We start from the raw sequence: 20,455 nt of genomic DNA, 5'->3' as shown, positions 1-20,455 counted from the left end.
CACTAGATCGTGGGGGGGAAGTGCTTTTCCCGAGAACTTAGTTCCAACAAATTAAACCTTCCTCCATGTGGTAAGCACCTAACTTTTCCAGTTTATGACAGCCACGATAAAATAGGTATGTGGAATTACTATTGGCACAAATATCAACCCACCAGACTATAAGCTGTTATGTGAGCTTAAGTAAAACATTTTATGTCTCCTCACAGAATTCAGATATCACAAACTGGCACATGAAGCAAAAAGGCATTTATGAAGTGCAAAGGAACAAAATAATTTGTATGAAACTGAACTAGAAAAGTCAAGGAGAAACAGACATCTGAATTTCTCAAAAGTAAATTATACCTATGCCTCTATCATCTCCTCCTTCCTCCAAAAATCATAATCCAAACTTTTTTTCTTTTTCTCCGCCCAAACTTTGCCTGAATCAGTGTGATGAGCTTTTCCTAGGAGAAAGAATACAATTTAAAGAGCAACGACAGATTTTGCTTTGTTTCAGTAATTACCCCTCAGATGACAGAATTGGAATTTACTCAAAAATTCCTGTGGGCAGAATTTAATCGTTCCCCAATGCATTAACACAAACACTTTTCACCTCCTCCTGCATTTTCACAGGACACAAAGGTCAGAGGGGCATGTCTCCTATCACCATTCTGATCCAAGTTCCTGCCAGGTTGTTCATTACTTGTTTGTTATCTGTTAAACTCTGCCCTTTGGGAAGGGACGGAATGAGTAGCTAATTCATTACTAGTGAAATATCTGACGTTTATTAATGGTGTGAGGATATCTTGCAAGAAGACATGAAGTTCAGATTTTCACATAGCAGTAGATCATACACTCAGGCTGAACACCACGACTGAAGAAGTGTACAGCTGACTGGTAAAAGCAAACTTATGGTCTCTGAGCTTTTAAGAGTCCATTTCTCTGAGTGCTTCACGTAACCGGTCACAGGAGAAGGAAAAACATCAATGAGCTGGAGCAGTGTAAACATGAAATGCCAAAGAAGTTATTAAAATAGTATTTTATTTTATGAATAAAAACTAAACAGAATTAGGACATGGATTCTATTTTTTCTTTTTCCCTGTTTCCTTTGGATTATTCTGATCATCTCTTTTTGAACCAAGGCCCTCTCTACCATTCCTGTGCTGATCCTGCCACTCACTCTCCAGCTGTCTCAGCATTTCTTGTGTTAGAAGTCCTTCACGCAGCAATCTGTTGGCAAGAGATCCACGTCCATGGCTCTTCAGATCCTCCTGCCTTGTAGCAGACCGATAGGCTTTCAAGTTCCTTGTTCTTCTTTCTGTTGGAACCTCCACCGCAATAGAGAGTGCCTCTGTGGATTTTGCACCATGATGGTGTGAAACCACCCTAGTATCCCTCTTAGTCCTTGAAAAAGGAAAGTCTTCTGACACAACTTCTGCTGTGCCAGGAGCAGAAGCAGATTGCGAAGCTCGGATCAACTTCGTGATGTTGCAGACACCAACTTGTATAATGTCGTCTAGTTGTTTCTGAATATCCCTTACAAGGACAGCATCAGGGAACATATCCATGAAGCGGTAACTGAAGAGAGGCAAAACAACACACAATTAAACCTTTTTACTAAAGGACTGCTGACTGGGACAAAATACTATGTAAAGTAAAAAAAAAAAAAATTACGTGTTGCATGGGACGGCCACTGTATTTTAAGTGGCATTTCAGCTGCTCCAATCCAGGATCACCTTGTTTCTAACTTTCTGTCTCTCTGTCAGTCACAAACTGTTCTCTGCAGAACCCACGACTTGCTCCCACAACATAGCTACACGTGCATTTGTCAAGATCCTCTAAAGGGCCATCAAAGGAGCCCACACAGGCTCGAAGACACTGCTTTTCTAGGACTGTAAGTCATAAAAATTAGGAAAAAATACAAATAATTTCCAGGCACAAAACCAATACCTTAACCACAGATAGAGGTCAAAAACATCATGGACAGCTTCAAGGTGTACAAGTTCTTTGATGTTCTTCGGAGCAGCTAACGGCCATTTGGTGTGCCGGCAAAGCCAGTCAAACGTCAGAGGTTCATTTCTACTGAACTGTCTTGCAAACTGAAAAAAAAGCAAATTCAGTGAAGTCCTCAGTTAGGAAAGAAGAAAACCCAAATGACTTAAATGCCCTTGAGTCCATATACATAGAATACTCCAGAAAATACCTGCTTTGTTTTACACAGCCCAAATGCCAAACATTCTTTTACTTAATTACTCAACACAGGAGTCACCTCTCCTTTCCCAGGCCTCATTAAAACAATTTGTCCATGGGCTGTGCACAGAGTTAAGCAACAAAAGTATAGAGCTATCCAGAAAAGCATAACACTGAAGGCATATGATTTCATACAGCAAAACAGATGGGCTTTGTCTGTCTGTCTTCTCCTGCTCCTATTCTGTTAATTAACTTGTCTCAGAATTTCCAGGGTTGAGAAAATGTTAAATGTGTTCCCTTTACTTAGGAAACACACTATTCACAACCCAAACAGATTAATCTGCACTAGAAATCAGCCCTTCTGAAATCTAGACATCTCAGCTCTTTTACTAACAGATAAACATGCCAAATAAGATTTAAATTTAACATTTTCAGGAGCACTGATGACGTGGAATAACTAGTGGAATAACTGCTTCCTAACTGGCTGATACCAGAAGTTGTTTTGTTTTGTTTTGCCAATGAACAGGGCTTAAATTCATGCAGGCATTCACAACAGCCTACCTCCCTCTGACATCGTATTATGCCCCTCCGTACCTTCATTACTTGGGATCTGAATGCTCAGCATTTTCTTAATGAGGCACTTAGTATTTTTTTTCCCAACTCTTTAAATCAATCAGCATTATTAGCTGGTTTTGAAAGCACACGTCTAATATCTGGGATGTGAGTGCATCACATCGGTTTCCTTTTTACACTTTTTTATTAAAATTGTTTAACACCGTCTCTAAAATTCCTACAAATTCCTCAAAATAATCACTCTGAGGGCAGAGTGGAAAACAGTTCATCGAGGCCTGAAAAGTGAAATGATGTAATACTGAGAGCAACTTACAGCACTGTATTTTCTGGGGTTTTAATTCTATGCAACTGTATTACAACATCAGCAATCACACTTAAGCCCACATTGGGTTTTTTTGTTGACAAGCTAACACCTTGAAGCAGCAGTATCTTGGTTTTTAAGGACTACTTTTAGACACACTGTCTTGCAAAGCTTAGTGCACAACTGACTACCTAATACAATTTTGATCTCTCCCCATTCAAAGATCACCTGCAGGGCAAGCAGTGGGATTCTCTGAGGCAAACAGCATAAAAGCTATCCAAATTTTAATTTACATCACAAAATAAGAATCAGTTCTCAGAAGTTAAAAGCTTTGGCCAACAAAACCAGTGAAGAATGCAATTTTTAAAAACCACTTTTTTAATATATATATCTCCAGCTCTTTTATATCACAACTTGTGAGCACTTTTAGAATGCTCTCAAATGATCCAATTACAAAACCCACAACAAATAGAGCAGCTACAGTCTCAATGCACCAAGACCCACTTGCTCCAATATAAACACGACATTTTTGGGAAGAAAAAAAAAATAACTGACCTTCAACAATGTGGTACACACAAAAGGCTCTTTTCTGTTCAAGGGTGCAGTGCAGAAGACGTATCGTGATCGCAAATTTAGTGGAATGTGCTGAATCATATCTGCTAGAAATTTAAAGTCATCAATATTGCAGACAAAGTAAAGCCCATCGACTTGTGAGAGACTCACAAAAATATCCTGTGAAAACATAACCAAACAAAGAGGATGTTATTACAGGAGAGGGTTGTTAAAGTTTATATTACCAAACCAAACAATGATTTAGTTTTTTCAAAGGCTAGTTATACTGAAAGAACAGTTAAAAATATCAAATTTGACTCACAGTAATAAAAAAGGGGGCAGGGGAGTTCTCTCTACTCTTTTAACAGGATTTTCATTAAATTCTCTAACAGAGGATCAGAGGAAAAGATATAAAGCACTATGCTTTATTTAAGCATTTTCAATTAGCCACCTAAGTATCCAATACAAAGTTCTGGAAGCATACATTTTAGTTACAATGAACACAATCACAGGAACCAGTTATTACGATGTTTAGAATTCGTTCCAGGTTTGTCACTTAGCGTGACCCAAAAAGCTAACTTTACAGCATAAAAATCAATAATTGAGGTATTTTTAGCCCAATGTCAGAAACAGATCTATTTTAGGAAGAAAGAAATCAAAAGATAAATATGGTATTGCAATAGAGTTCAAAGAATACCTGAAACATATCCAAGGTTTGAAGAAAGAAGAGATGCCACTGCACACTGCAGGGGGAATTTTTATGGGCCCCCACAATTATTTATCTAGTGTAAATCTTTGAAAGATTTTTAAAAAGATCTTTAAAGAAACACTGAGTTGCTTAATTAAATATGTGACTGAATACTTAAGGGATCAGTAATAACATGCTTTGTTTATCTTAATACTTCCATGCTAGCCCAGAAATTCTCAATAGTAAAATTTTAAAAGTGTGTTGTTACTCTACCAGCCTAAGTCTTCCAGGAGGTCTCCAAGAATAATCTTCTACCTCAAGGTTAGAAATCGTACACTTTGCTACATAACAGTACATGAGCAGAGAACAATAATATGCATTTAAATCCATGAAAGCTACTAAGAATTTCTCAGTGTACTATTTTTTTTAGATACAGCATTGGAAGCTTGATGTCTGCTTTAAAAGGTTTAGGCACTTCTAAAAATTCTACTATCCAGCTAATGGTAAGACCAAGTAGATCCCACAAAAATCTGTTTCCTCCAAATTAAGCAGACACTGTTTTACCATAAGGTCCACAGAATCAGGTAGTGCTCAGATGTCAGAAATATATAGTGCTCAGAAATCTGACATGATCAGCCCAGTTGCTCAGGAATTTTCACATAAATTTATCAAAATTTCAATCTCTAATATTTTCAGCCTATGACCAAAATGTCTACATTTAAAATACAGGAAAGGTGAAACAAAAAGGTTGTTGCACAATCTTCAACACACGTAAACTTATTTAAACACTTCAACAGCTTTCAAATTTATTATAACACTGAAAAGTTAAGCATTCTAAATGTATTTGCAGTCACTGCTGTGGTCAAGAGAAGAATCCAACTGATAAAAGATACACACAAGGCTGGCTGTTAGGCTCCCGAAGTGCATGTTCGTACAAAAGCAGTGACTATAAGCAATGCTTAGTTTCTAAAGCAGAAGTTAATATTTTGATCATTCTTACAATTAGATTGGATAGAGTGGCATCAGGGAGATGATAAGCAAACATTTCTATCTGCTCAGGAGTAGGATGCAGGCCAGCTGCCTAAAGGGAAAAGAAAGAAAACATTTTCCATCAATTCTCAATATTGTTCTTAAGTTAGTGCATCAGAAACCAACACTAGAAAGACAAAAATGCAAGACACCAAAGCACCCTACAGAGCCCAGTTTGTTTAGCACACTTACCTGGAACTTAAGAACTTTTGTGTTTGAGCTTTTAATTCTTAAAAGACCAGTTTCAATATATATATTAAAATATTGCAAGCCTCCAAATGGGCCATATAGTCACTCTGTCATGATACAATCCATTTTTGTTACTAAATTGTAGACACACAAGAAAAAATAATTTGGTATCAGAACATAGCAAAACAGCTCCAGAGCACATCTGTACAAACTGGGTACTAAGCCGCTCACCTTCACAGGGCGCACAGGCTCACTCAAAATTTCCTTCAGCTGCATAAGGTCATCACGATGCATTGTAGTGACTTCTCCTTGTTTGAAGGATGAGCCATAACGCCCAGCTCTGCCTGCGATTTGTAGAGCCTGAGAAGTTGTAATGGAATCTATTTCCTTTTCTCCCTTCTCATTGATAGTTGGCTTTACTATAGAGTTAAAAATTATTCTTTTTATACACCTGAAATAGTTCGGGGGAAAAAACAAAGAGAAATCCTTTTTTTGCAAATTATTTCCAATAAATAACCTACTACAGAAGAATTAAAGCCTTTTTTCTTTTCTTTTTTTTTTTTTCTGTTTTGGGGACTTTTTTCCCTCCATAAATTAAGCGGCCACAAATGCTACTTACAGACATAGCATATTCAAAAGGGCAGGGCAGGACTACTGGTTAGTTGCAGGAGAATCATCATCCCTACACACAACAATCCTAATATGTGCCAATCCATTCATTGTCATCTGCCTCAGTAGTTTATAACAATGTGGCTGCATTGCCTTCAGCAACATAATATATCTGAAACTGGACTGATACTCTTGACAACCTAGCACATCCGACCCCAGTGAATCAAAAGGATCTTAACAGTGTCTACAATCACACAGAATTAGGCCAAATTAGCCATTTAATTCTTAGAATCGGTTTTAGAATTAAAGCTTAGCTCTACCCAATCAAATTGATCACTACTTCAGAATTAAAATGTATGTACTCTGTTACCTAGACATGGCAGATATCCAGCCAAATTAGTCAAACTGGGGGAAAGCAAGCGAGGAAACTAATGCATATTACATAACCCAAAAAAAAAATCATACTGTAACCTGTTCCGAGTACTTACAAATTGAGTCCCATTCCAATTGCATCTGTAGCAACTAAAATTTTGCATGGATCATCAGGATCATTGAATTTCTTTGCCTGTTCAAGTTTTGTTCCTAAATGAATGACAAAACAGTTCACATAGCAAACTCTTCTTACAAAACAAAGACAATGTATCACTAAGCCTGATGCCTTTATAATAGGCTGAGGGGAAAAAAAAAAAAAAAAAAAAAGGTATTTGATTGGTATTTGGCTGTGGTTGGGGGGAAGGGGGCAGGAGGGATTTAAATCATTTCCAGAGCTGTGGGTAGACTTCCTTTACTTACATCTATCTGGAGATCAATATTAAGTACATAATAAAAGTCTAATCCCAAGATTAAAACACCAGTCAAGAAAAGTTGATAACTTTGACTATGAAAGAGAGAGATGAAAAACTAGGAAAACTTGTAATGCTTCATTTTAAATAAAATTTCTAAGAAAGCAGCAAGAAGCAGAACATTCTCTTAAAAATAAAAGGAAGAGTGCTTTACCTGGTGGCAGACTGCCATATATGACGGCACATTCTAATCCTCTGGCTTCAATCTGTCGACTGACTGAGTAAATGTCATTCTTACTGAAACAGACAATGCAGTCCCCAGGCCGGAGATTATCTAAAGATTCTAAGGCATAATCCAGCACAGTAAGAGGAGTGAGTCTCTTGTAGTTCCGCACCTAGAATTAAAGGAGTTGTCAGAGATAGTATGTTCTAAAATGAAAAATTCCTGTGGAATATCAGCCAGCATGGCTATTATCTCAATTGATTGTAACACTGAGGGACCTCTCACAGTCCTGAAAGGATAACTACTGGGAGAAGGTGACATACACCTTATGCACTTGCATACTTGCAGAACTTGCCAAGCTGAGAACTATACAGCCTTTTCAAGAAACACAAGAACTGTATATTTTTACACGTAAACTAGATTCACAAAAAGAAGTATACAGGTTATGTAGCAATAGCCATTCTATCAAGAAATGAGTCTGTTTTCAGTCAGTCACCTGAATGCTGTAACTGGTCCCCTTTCAGAATTAGATGTCCCACCACACACAGATATATACAGCTACAGCTAATTCACAAGGAAATCATGCAGGCTGGACTTTCTTAGGACCACATTTTATGCTTTTAAATATTCCTCACAAAGGAATCTTCCCAACAACAAAAAAATTGTGGCAGTAAAGCTGGGTTTCAGAGATCTTTCAACGAGTTTCTTCCAGAAGCATTAGCTCTTTTACACCTCTCCTCATCATATGGAGAATAACTATCAACAAATCCAGTAACCTAAGCAAACTTGAGGGCACTGTGTACTCCTCCAGGAAGAACAGAACTGTAAAGAAAGGCCCTAAACAGCTGTAGCATTCCCTGAGGGGAAGTTAGGAAAGCATTCACCTTCTTTAAGCAAAACAATACCACTATTAAAAAAAAAATAAAAAAAATCTGCAACATCTCCTCTTGCTTACAGGAATTGAGAAACATTTTAACAATAACTCCTGCAAGAATAACTTTGATCAGTGATATCCCCAAAAGACTCCAAATTCTGTTTTCAGCAAGGAAAAACTGATGTTCTGTCTGTAACTTTACGGAATTAAAGAACTTACTTCAACTTCCTCCCCTGTAGTGTACATGAGCTCTGTCACCAAGTCAATAGCAGCAGCTTCTCCACAAACGTGGATTTCTTCTGCACAGAGTCCTGAACAAGATCCAATGAAATAAAATGCAAAATGTTACATATTTATAGACAACAGTAGCTTTAGCTGACTTTTAAGTTACCCCAAAATTACATTTTGCTTGCTTAACACATCAATGAGGACATTTCACCTCCTTCCACATCCCAAACCAGTACCTAGAGCCTCTCACACAATACACTACTTCCTAGAAGAGCTCCAGCTGCTCTTGATCTTGTATTAGCAAGACTTTGAAATCCATTAGTATGATCAGCAGCAGCTAACACCTTGTTGCATCCTCTCAGCCAAAACAAAATACCCTAACCACTGAACAAATGGAGCAAAGCTTTGAGCGTGTTTTATTTACTACTAATGTTTTACTAACTCCCAAACCACAGCAGAACTGAAGAGCTTTGTTTTCTGCATGACCACCTAAAATTATGAATACGTCTCTAATGCAGTCAGAATAGAAAAAGGGGAAAAAGTGGCAGGTAGGGGAAGTGTGACAAATCATCCTGTTAAAACTTAGCATCAAAAGCAGTGAAGGGAAGAGCACAGGGAGAATCAGATTCTAAACTTCTGTTCCAAATTTGAGGAAAAATTAGTTTCAAAAATTCCTCTTGAAAAATTCTACAATTATCAAAAGAAGCATTTTTAAAAGAAATTAACAGACCAATGAAGCCCTATAAATGAGCCATTTGAAATTAACACTACAAAATATTTAATCTTCACCATGTTGCCATACATTTAACAGTATGTCTTCATAATGAAATCTCTGAAAAATTGTGTTGCTTTAATTGAACAAAAAACCCCATACTTCTAGAAAATAATCAATGTTAAAGGACAGCACAGCGTAACAACACAAAGACTCTGTATTATCCAAGGAAGCAAAACTAAAAAAGGCATCTGTATAACTTAGAGAATAATTTTTTTAAAAAAACATTCATTAAGTTAAACATGAGAGCTCACTGCCATACAGACAAATCCTTTGAGGCAGAGTATCTCTCTAACTTGCTGTGAGAAGATACATGAAGAAACAATACTCGCTTTTATTTTGCATCACACATGGTAACCACTTATAAATATACTGACCGCTAAGCTTAAATTTAATGTGCCATTTTAGTCACATTAAACTAGTTCACTGTCAACACTAACAAGCTTACCTAGAAGGGCTCGTGTCCAAGCCCATCCTCTGGCAGGATCTCTGATCATCTGGATTTCATCAATCACAGCAACTTCATCTTAAAACAAAGAAGAAAAATATGATGCACCAAGGAAGAGCATCTAGAACAGCAATACAACACAGGAAGGAACTTGAAGGCTTTCTAAAAAATTTGCTCAAATCAAGCTAATCCTCTGCCACCAAAAAGCTATTCTGAGATGATCCAGGTTTTATTAACTGTTCTAACACAGTTCAGAAATTGTTCAAGTAAGAGTCATTCAGAATAGCTTGGCTACTTCAGAGTCCAAGCAATAATAAACATAAAGGTACCACAGATATGACTGCAATAGTTTTGTATACATACAAGGTGTATTAGTGCTGCACATTTCAATGGTACAAGCAACATGAGGAGCTTGTCTGGCATCTTCATTGGCATACACGCGCTCTTCCCCTGTCACCAAGTCGCATGGCACATTCTAAAGGAAAGCAGAAAACTCATGTTAAATTTCTCGACTATAACAGAATATCCTTTCCAAAGGGGAAAAAAAATAAATCAGTTTCTTAAAAGTACTTTTAAAGACAGTATAATGGAAGCTATCCAGAAAATAACTACTCAGCCTTTTGAGATTTGTGCCCTATATTTAAGTCCTATCAGACTGAAGAGTATAATGAAGAGGTAGTATCTGTAATTAGATGCCCTCCCCTGCTCCTGCAGGAGATTATATCTTCCTCTGAGCATTTCAGAGTTGTCACATCTGCAACAAAAGATCTGTCGAAGAGCTGTAGTACAAGGGGCTCATAAAGCAAGGTCAGCAGCAAAGGAGCCTTGCAAGCTCCAGCCTCCTCCAGTTCATTTAGTGATTGCCCTGCTGTCTCATACTCATGCAGCAAGAGTTCATGAGGACTAGCTGTGAGAGACAGCAGGGGCCACCACCTTGTGTGCAGTAACTCTACTAACAAGGAACACCACTACATGCTATCCACGTTCGCTACACAGTAAAAATGTTACAGGTATCTCCTAGGAAAAGCCAATCTTTCTTATGTGATGCTTTGATAAACCAATAATAGGAAATTACAAATTCTAAATCATAGACTTATTAAAAAAAGCGAAAACACAAGATCATTTGGTAAACACTACTGTACATACACACTGGTGAGTGAGGAGCCTTCAAAAAGATGCTGGAAGCAATAAAAAAAGAAGTACTAAAGAAAGCTTCCTCTAGGGACCTGATACACAGCACTGCTCTCAACACATCTGAAGCTGCAGAACTTTTTGTTAGACGGTTGAATGAAATATATTTAAACATTGAAACAGAAGGCTGAGGGGACTTAAGCAAGGGTAATTTCTTGTGAACAAGCTAAAATAAAGGTCATGGGTAAAAGAAGACACGGTTTTCACACTGAAAAAGCTACTGGTAGAACCTAGCTAAACCCAGGGAGGGAAAAATTACATGAAAATGGAGGCAGGTTACAGGGATGATTGCACGGCATGTGCTTTGGGGAAAGTGATGTTCCATTTGGGGAAACAATGTTCCATTCTGCACGCCTAAAGCAGAAATCCACAAATGGTATTCACATGAGCTGACACTACTGCAAAGCAAAGGCATAAAGGTTCAAGCACACTGCTTCATGGACTACCTTAAGCAACTACAGCGCTTTACAAACATACATTCATGAGACTGTTCCAGTACTAAGGATGTAGGTAAGTAATATAACATACTGACAGCATCATTACTCTTTTGGAAGATCTCATGAGCCAGAAGTTTTAGTGGACCGCAGTATATTCCAGATTTTGCTGACAAAAATCTCTGGATAGCATGGTAAGTTTTTCCACTGTTTGTAGGACCAGCATGAAATATTATTTTTCTCTGAATAGCCCTGGCGTCAGGATACCTAAAACAATCACAAAAAAGCAGATCTGTTGCAGATTTATCTGGTGTTCTGGATACTGACTGAGGGGAAATTGCAAATTAGCTTAAACATTCACTTATTAATGGACTTATTAACGTGTGTTGAAAGCAGAAAGATCAAATTCTTAAATAGAGACAGTATAAAGAGGTTACTATGTCTTATACATTCATCTTCTACAGCATACAACGCTTTCAAAGATTTAGAGTGGAATTCACACATCGTGTTCAAAATAATTCTCATTATCATGGTCTCTCTCCTTGGGTATATTAGCATTTTAAGGTTCTGGTGCGCTACCTCCCAAACAGATACAGCCAGAAGGCAGCTTTTTGGAAAGGCAATACCAACTCAGCAACTTTCATAGCTGATGTAATCTTATTTTCTTTATAATTGCTTGCAACATATCTTGTAACAAAGATCATAGAATCATAGTATGGTTTGGGTTGGAAGATACCTTTAAAGGCCATCTAGTCCAGCCCCCTCGCAATGAGCAGGAACACCTTCAACTAGATCAGGTTGCTCAGAGCCCCGTCCAACCTGACTTTGAATGTTTCCAGGGATGGGGCATCTACCTCCTCTCTGGGCAACCTGTGCCAGTGTCTCAGCATCCTCATGATAAAACATTTCTTCCTTATATCTAGTCTGAATCTACCCACTTTCAGTTTAAAACCATTACCTCTTGTCCTACCGCTACAGGCCCTACTAAAAAGTCTGTCCCATTCCTGACACAAATTGTTGTAAAAACAGAAAAATGGAACTGAAAATATAATGCAATTATACATCATAAAGCTTAAGTCCACAGACTATGAAATTCTATGACACTACTTAAACACACTGACCAGTTGGGAGGCAATCTTAAATCACTGATCTTGCGCAGATCATCCATACAGTCCAGCATCGGAAAGATCTGCTTTGCATGTCTCAGGAAAAATGGAAAGAGATCATCCACGTGACCTAGAAGACAAACCCTTTTAGGAAAGTTTGCTTGCTTGTCTGAAGGTGTGCATCTTCATAATAAACTTTAAAAAAAAAAAAAAAAAATCTACTTCTTCCACCACACACTTACATAATTCTTTCAACTTCTGACTCTCTACAAAGTTCAATAATTATCTCAATGGCAGAAAGGTAAACCAACATGACTCATTAAGCAATGTAATGTAAACATAATAGCACGGAAAAAAAAAATCTCATTTCAGTATATTCACTCTGGCTAGCCCACACGTCTAGAGAACTTCTAAATAAAATGAGAAGCTACAGAAAAGTTGGATGAGAAACAGCTTTTCTGTCCTAAGAAGATTTTAGCCTTTTCTTCTTAAATTCATGTGCTGCATTGGAATAAAATAAAATAAAAGCTTCTAAAATTCTTTGATGAATGAACACAGAAAAATAGAATAGTTTATAGCTTCTCTAAGCTACTAAAACTTGGGATGCCGGTTCAAAATCCTGAGTCTCCAGTTCCTAGGTGAGAAAACAAAAATGGAAAAAATCAACTCAGAAGAGACACCCAATTTCATTCTTTTGAATGTTTGCAGAACAGATGTGTGGCCTTAAAGGTGTCATTTCAGGTCACACTCCAATTGTCCAACTCTCATAGAATTTCAAAGAACTATCTGGATCTAAAAAACTTTTATTATCAAACACACTCATACAAAAAAAAAAGTAGTGTTTTTTGGTTTGAGGGGTTTTTTAAAAATTGAGAATTAGTATTCAATGAATCAAAATTATTGTTAAGAATTTAAAAAACTTAAAAAGTGTAGTATTTTCAATTATCATCTTTGGACAAGCAAAGCTCAACTAAAAAACTTCAAAACTGCCGCAATAAACAACCCTTTACACTCCTATATGTGTGAGTTTTAAGGCAACATAAACAATGCTCACATACAAGTAAATAAGGAGTGGAAATGAGGGAATTGTGGAAGATTTTATGCACAACTATAATAAAAAGACACTTTAAATTTCCTAAGAAGATAAACATTTAAAATCTACACACTTACATTTTAAGGCAAAACTTATGTCCACTCTAACCTTTAAATTACCATAATTAAAGACACAGATAACTACGCCAAAGATCTGAAGCTCAGACTCTGCAGAAGGCTGTTTCTGCTGTTACCAGCTCACATCACCTCTTGGTTAAGTGCCCTTAATTACAACACACGATGCAGTAAGCAAGGAAACAACACTCCTATTAGTGCCACAGTGACGCAGAGCAGTCACAGAGCTGTATTCCCAAGTATGTAAAGCCACCTGGCCAGGAGAAAACTCTCAAAGTGCCCCCTAGTGACTACTGAATTTTTAAGAGAGGAATAAACTGAACAGTACTGTTTTCATTTCAGCAGTGAACGGATGCTATAAAACAACAGGCTGCTTCTTGCCAAGACCTCCACCTCTTTTGTTTCCACTTCAGAAGATTTAAGGACTCCATAGGATGGCACAAATGTTTCTGAAGAGGAAGCAGTGATTTTTAACCTCTTTTACAGCATAGCAGGGGGGTCCACAGGTATGTAGGTAAGCATACAGGTCAAAAACAAGACAAAAACCATGTATTTTATTTTACAAGCACTCCAGATACTTGCCTGCACCACAGCATATATCATTGAGAATAATATGCAAATCAGCACTCACAGAACTGGATTCCATGATATACTTCCTAAAGCTTATAAACGCTTGGTGAAACAGGCGAGCTGCCAAAAAAAAGGAACAAAGTGAACGTGACCGAGATCACAAACCCATATTTGTAAACACTCAACAAAACACTGAAGCAGCCCCATTAAAAACCTCTACCTTAACATGAGATACTACAAGTAAAGATGAAGGTTATTTGAACTGAGTGACAGAGAGAACCTAAACAAGCAGTGTCATGAGACACATAAAAGATCAGATCTACCTAATACCATTACCAAATAAAAACAGATTTCACATTTAAAAAAAGTTAATAAAAATCTTACAACATTTTCTTACCATCTAATCCATTTTCTGCTCCCAGTCTTTGGATTTCTTTTCTTTTGTAGAATTTATTTAAGTTTTTTAGAACTTCACCTGCAGAAAAAGAGTAATGTTTTTTTAGTCTGATAAAAATTAAATTAATTCTGCTGACCCAAAGATCATGGCCCATAGTCTCTTTATTTTGGAGAGAGCAAGTATTTGCCAAGTTGAACAGACTCAAATGTCTCCCTCCCTAAATGAAACACAATCAATGATTGAACCTATTGTAGAAAAGAACAATCTTAAACTGCAGCAGAGTAAGAACTGCCACGAAGATGAGGTCAGTATCTGAGAGACACTCTCCCTGGTACTTGATAGGAAAGCATAAAGGTGCGAACCTACAGCAAACATATTACGGAACAAACTAATTAAGGTTTTGGGGTGGTTTTGTTTGCTTTTTAGCAGCACCTATCGGGAAACAGCAGGTTTTAACGTAAAAGTAAATCTGCTTAAACCACTTGGTAACAGCTTTTACTAAAATATCCTGAGAGACCTTCTTCCCTCCACATTGCTTCCAAGATACACTCTCCAGAAAGATCAGGCAAGACAGATGCACATGTTAAATAAAGGAGGAGAGAAGAAAACTTAACAGACTTTCTTCATATGCATCACAAATTACTCAGGTTTGTTTGTAAACATGTCTTATTGTAAATTTATTAATAAATGCTTTCTGTCCCCTGAAAGGCAAGTTCACAGTTGCAATAAAATTGTATTTACTAACATACACTCTGAATTTAGTTTATTAAAGGTTAGTTAAATCACAATGGCAAAATCGTGTCCCCTGCCCACCAACAGCAGATCAGAAATTCACACCAACCTAGCAAATATCATGATATATATCCATAAACTTACATTATTCTCAAAATTCAAGTCTACAAATCCTATATTATAAAATGCTAGAACCGATACATACTGCAGCACACCACTGGTCTGTCAGAACAAGTCACTGAACACAACACTGCCAAGCTCTACTCTCTGCAATTAACTCCATAACTAACTCTTTGAAGTATCTGCCACGAAACGGAAAGCTTCCCATGAGATCGACCTCGCCTCTCTTTTCAAGGAACTATACTCTAGAACAGAGATAACCCACTTTGCATAATGAAAATCATCAAGTGACAAGAATACAGCAAAGTTCAACTGCAGGCAAAGCCAGAAGCACAAGAGCAGTGGCTAATCCCATACCCTGTGTGTGGTTACAGTAATCTATTAATGGATTAACTAACAGTCTGAAACATTCACAAAGGTAACTCAGCAAGATTGCCAGCAGGCTTACATTTACTACACAGGCATCCATACTCTCATCAGAAAATGTTTAAGGGTCCAGAAATCAAAGACAGATTGGAAAACACTGCACTAAAAGAAAGCACAGGGCTAAATTCTCTTCAGAGCTTCCATAAGAAGTTATAACAGTAACACATCTTCAGCCATGTATCTAAATTCACCACATACTGGCCTTATTACAAGAGGAAAAGGTCAATGCCAGAACACTTGTTACTATCCAAGGCAACATGACATTGGGACCGTGGCAGCCCTCAACATCCAAGGTCACGATCCTTCCTAAGCACAAATAAGTATTTCTCTTAACAATAAGGTGCATCAAAACAAAACAAAGCTGGTATTGCACTCCAACTAGACATGCCCACATCAGCTTAATTGAACTGCACGTAGTACTACTTCTACAGCAACAGCTAACAGTCAGGGTACATACTCAGGAGACCTGTGTCCTGCCTCTACCATTACCCTTTTTACTATTCAATTCTGTTTTAAAATTTCCCTTTCTGTTTTCTCATTCTAGAACATTATTTTAGCTCTTACTCCTCAATTACTTTGACATCTCAGCAGTATTTTTAAGGTTCTGTGTAAAAAGACAGCCTGACTCTGCAGTTAAGTTCAGAAATGATGCCGTTAGCCTCCAATATATCAGATTCATTTAGATATTTCAGCTCTATATGCAGGAAGACTTTTCAGTCATTTTCCTGCATCTGAGATGACAACAGTCCATTTCAGTAAGCCTGTGTGCTACCACTGAGGCAGTTAAGTGTTTTATTTTAAAATTCCTCCAGAACTATTAGACTTCTATTGTCCAGCCCAAGTGACCTTGTGCATCTAGCTAATCCACTTGTTCAGGCGCCTCCTGTTTCTGATGCATGAATTGCTGACAACAACCTCGTCTTCCCTAGCATATGTTTCTGACTAGTAAGCACAGCCCCATGGTCTGACAATTGACGCCACAGAATTGACATTTGATATGACAACTGAGCATTAGGGCTCTAAATCAACAACATATCAAGGTTTCTCTGAAGCCACATGGCACAAAGGGCTGATTTTTCAGACAGTAGATTTTTCTGTTTACATTTATTTATATAATGGGTAATGGATCATCTGCACATCAGGAGGCCCATATTCAAACCAAACCTAATTTGTGCTGCCCACTGACTTGGCAGCATTCAGGCCTGGTACTGAAGATCATGAAGCCAGGTACTTCAACCTCTACTGATAGCAGATCACTTACCTTTACGACACCTTCTCTCATTGCTCTCTACACTCCTTTCTTTTGATAGCACATGCATTAGCAGACCTCTTGTCCCTTTCACCCTCCTATCTAATTTTAACATCATGGTTTATTTTTTCTGTATTATTTTTTTTACATAACTGGTCCTTAGATATTTCACTATAATGTGCTCATGTATTACCTACTCACTCAACAATCAGCTTGTTCGACGAGGCAATCATACAAGGGGTTTAGCAAACACCTACTTAGATCTTAAATCATTCCATCATACAGTATTTCATATTGTTCTGTTGTTACCCATAACACTGCATTTGGGCTTTTCACAAGCGTACTATCATCACACAAATATATCAGAAACATTACTAATGTAAAAGCAATGAAAGGCTACAAAAAGACAGATTCTGCCATAATCTCTGTAAAAGAAGCTCAATAGCAAAGCTCCTTCTAACTGTAACCTATTTGATGCACAATAATTGAAAGCATACATCACCAATCATAAGGATGCACTTCCCATGAAGGTGCAGAAAACAGATGCAGCTGTGAATGAATTCCACTACACGCTGTTAAGCGGCAGGTTTGTTAGAAAGGTTTTGCAAAACTGGCTTTGCAAAAGTAAGCTTCTAAAAAGGCTTCTGTTATACTGACAGTCTTTGACTAGCATGAAAACTATGATCATTGTCTCACTTCAGCAACTAGCAAGCTAACAAGGTGATTCACACTGGAATTATGCGCACTATAAGTAACAAAGCTTCTTCACAAGCTGTAATCATAAAACCTGTAAATACAATTTTCTTTACTGAATCTAGTTCAGTATTTGACAGTAGAATCTGACAGAGTATCTTCGTTCAAAATATCAAAAAACACAGATGTATGACACTGTGCGTGGTCAGAATCTGAAGGGGGAAGCTAAGGAAGACTATTTCATAAAAGAGAATGGATTATATTTGCTAAGGAAGGCCTCATTCAGTTTGCTCTATAACGTTATTGATGAGTTTCAAAATACAAAATTACTGACGGCAACAGAGAGAGAGCACTACAGGCCAACAAGCCAGACAAGCACCATACTGGTCACCTGGCTGGTATTCCTCGTAAGTCTCACATGAAAGAACTTCAGGCAGTTTGAAGTAATTGATTTTCACCTGTGGGAACCTAAATAATTTTAGCCAATCTGTTCTCTCTCGACAAGTTAGCAGAGATCAAACTTTATTTTCCCAGAGAATTTTAGTTGTAACTTTGAAGCAATCCAACATAACCACTTATTTAATAAACGAGATGAGTAACATACAAGTAAGATGCCGCTGTTCATATTTATTGGCATCTGAGGAATGCAGTACTAATTTAAGACGACACTCAAAAACAAGTCTGAAAACAACAGAGATTTTTTGCATTACAGCTGTTCAGCTGTTTTCTCCTAGCTAGACCTTTTAGCTGTCAGGGCCAGGTATTTTTTTTCTCAAGGGCTCTGAACAAGTTAAGATCATTTTCCCATGTTTCCTGTACCTGGGGTTAATACAAATAATATGCCATCAGAACACTTACTTAGGAGAACATATAAAGAAAAAAAGTTTCCATTCACTTGCTTTGAGATCACCAAACATCAAAAGGAGCAAGAACTTGTTTTTTATTTATCGAGTCTTTAAATATAGTGTTCTGGCACAGCTAGATAAAATAAGACCATTCCTGAGCAGAAGACTGAACACAGATGAATAATGAACAGGATGTATGGTTTATAATTAAAGCAAACACTGAAAAAGCAGTTACAACTCACTCAATGGTTCTTGAGATATAATTGTATATAAAGACATCAAAGAACAGAAGTATAGAGCATCTAAAGGTCAACAACAGAATTTCTTCTGCTTCCACTTAAGTGTCAAAAATTAATGTGTCAAGTAAATTGACAGGATATATACCTAGCAGGTACATAAAAGAGAAACATAAAACTTTGAGAAAGATGTTACTTTACTTCAAGACTGAAGTTCAAACTCCTATTTTGCTTCTGACATACTCAGCAGCTCTCATGACACAGAGGGCACTGAAGCAGATAGTTCTTGACACAGCTTTCCCAGCTGATAAACAGAAACCTATACTTAATGTTTACTTGCTCATACTTTAAGATGTGCAAATCCAAGAATACACAAACAGACTTGCATTGTTCTAACTGAAAATTATACTTAAGTTTCTAACACTGGTGGCCCATAACTAGAAATACTGAATGTTTTGCCCAATTTTGATCCAGGCACATTCACACACCAACGATGCTCCTCTGTTTGTAACACCAATATTTGAATCACAGAATACCAGGTTGGAAGGGACCTCAAGGATCATCTGGTCCAACCTTTCTTGGCAAAAGCTCCTTCTAGACAAAAGCACAGTCTAGACAAGATGGCCCAGCACCTCGTCCAACTGAATCTTCAAAGTGTCCAATGTTGGGGAAGCCACCACTGGAGAGTATTCCAATGGCTGGTCATTCTCATTGTGAAAAGTTTTCCTCTTGCATCCAACTGGAATACCCCCAGAAGTAACTTGCACCCTTTACCCCTCCTCTTTTCCGTATGACTCTCTGTAAAAAGAGAGTCTCCATCTTCTTTGTAGCCACCCTTCAAGCAATGGAACATGGTGATGAGGTCTCCTCTAAGCCTTCTTTTCCCAAGGCTGAACAAACTCAATTCTCTCAGCCTTTCCTCACATAGCAGGCGGGTTTTGAGAAATATATCAGGTTTTGACAAAATTATTACTTTCAAGTTCAGATGCAGTTATGGTTTCATAATGCTTTCAGGTTAGCCATGGGACCACCCTCACATCAAGAACCTTCACCCTGACTGCGCCAAAATAGGGAGTGGAAGAACTAGGTCAACAGATTTTTTTTCCTCCACACTGGGCACACCTAATGGGCCTTGGTAAAAACCTCACGATGGGTCATATTACCTCACCTGACAGCTTTTATCCCACTTTCACCTTCGCAGGCCACACCGGTCAGCTAAGCCGCAAGGAAAGCCCCCCTGCTCTCAACAGATAAACCCCCAAGAAACAACCGGAACGGAGCGGCGGGCCCCGCGGGGAAGGACAGACGACGCCCGCCCACAGGATGGGCCGCCCGGCGCCAATTCCTCTCAGCCCTCACGAGGACCCAGCCCCTCCGTTCCCGGCGGGAAGAGGACGGACAAGGCCCGCGCTGCCCCTTCCCGCCGCCGCCTCACGGTCCCTACCCAACAGTCGCCTCCGCCTCACAGCCGCCCGCGCTCACCCTTGTCGAGGGGCCGCGTGAGCTCGGCGCCCACATCTTCCTCGGCGGCGTCGTCGACGGGCTTCAGCGGCACAGGCACGAAGAGAGAGGTGTCGGGGGCCCGGGAGCCGCCGTCCCCGCCGACTGAGGAGGAAGAGGAGGACGCGGCGGCGGGCAGCCGGGCGGCGGCGGCTCCCCCATGGCGGAGGACGAGCCCCACGCGCGCCGGGAGCCGCAGCAGCGGCCACGCGCACCGCCTCATCGGCAGCGAAGGGCAGCGGCGGCGGCACGGCGCGGGGCTCGCGCGTCATCGCGCGTCAACCGCGCGACCGCCCTCCGCTGCGCATGCGCAGCGCTGATAGCGGCAGCCCGCAGAGCCGGAACCGGGCGC

General features: G+C 38.9%; 1 protein-coding gene across 2 annotated transcripts; it reads right to left on the bottom strand.

The window, feature by feature from the left end:
- Window positions 1-741: 741 nt before the first annotated feature.
- SUPV3L1 (Suv3 like RNA helicase) lies at window positions 742-20,389 on the bottom strand. Of its 2 annotated transcripts, none has more exons than XM_075758914.1 (15): window positions 20,086-20,389; window positions 14,303-14,380; window positions 13,918-14,025; window positions 12,184-12,298; window positions 11,161-11,329; window positions 9,801-9,912; window positions 9,438-9,515; window positions 8,209-8,300; window positions 7,107-7,287; window positions 6,599-6,692; window positions 5,733-5,952; window positions 5,284-5,364; window positions 3,599-3,775; window positions 1,930-2,078; window positions 742-1,557 (listed from the first exon to the last, which is right to left on the bottom strand). In XM_075758914.1, the coding sequence occupies exons 1-15, from the start codon at window positions 20,324-20,326 to the stop codon at window positions 1,062-1,064; spliced, it is 2,391 nt and encodes a 796-aa protein (XP_075615029.1). In that variant the 5' UTR covers window positions 20,327-20,389; the 3' UTR covers window positions 742-1,061. The 2 variants fall into 2 exon arrangements, 1 of the variants encoding a protein (XP_075615029.1); XR_012836411.1 differs by having other exon boundaries at window positions 1,007-1,557; window positions 1,654-2,078.
- Between the last annotated feature and the right edge of the window lie 66 nt (window positions 20,390-20,455).

The sequence above is a fragment of the Balearica regulorum genome, chromosome 7, assembly GCF_011004875.1.
Source record: "Balearica regulorum gibbericeps isolate bBalReg1 chromosome 7, bBalReg1.pri, whole genome shotgun sequence".
In the NCBI taxonomy this organism is placed as follows: Eukaryota; Metazoa; Chordata; class Aves; order Gruiformes; family Gruidae; genus Balearica; species Balearica regulorum.
The sequence above is the reverse complement of the archived record's forward strand: the minus strand, read 5'-3'. Positions and strand labels throughout refer to the sequence as shown.

Coding starts and splice junctions, on each gene's coding strand:
- SUPV3L1 (XM_075758914.1), bottom strand. CDS start 20,326: ATGAGGCGGTGCGCGTGGCCGCTGCTGCGGCTCCCGGCGCGCGTGGGG. Junction 14,381..20,085: donor CACGCGGCCCCTCGACAAGG/GTGAGCGCGGGC, acceptor CTTTTTCTGCAG/GTGAAGTTCTAAAAAACTTA. Junction 11,330..12,183: donor TTAAGATTGCCTCCCAACTG/GTCAGTGTGTTT, acceptor TGATTGTTTTAG/GTATCCTGACGCCAGGGCTA.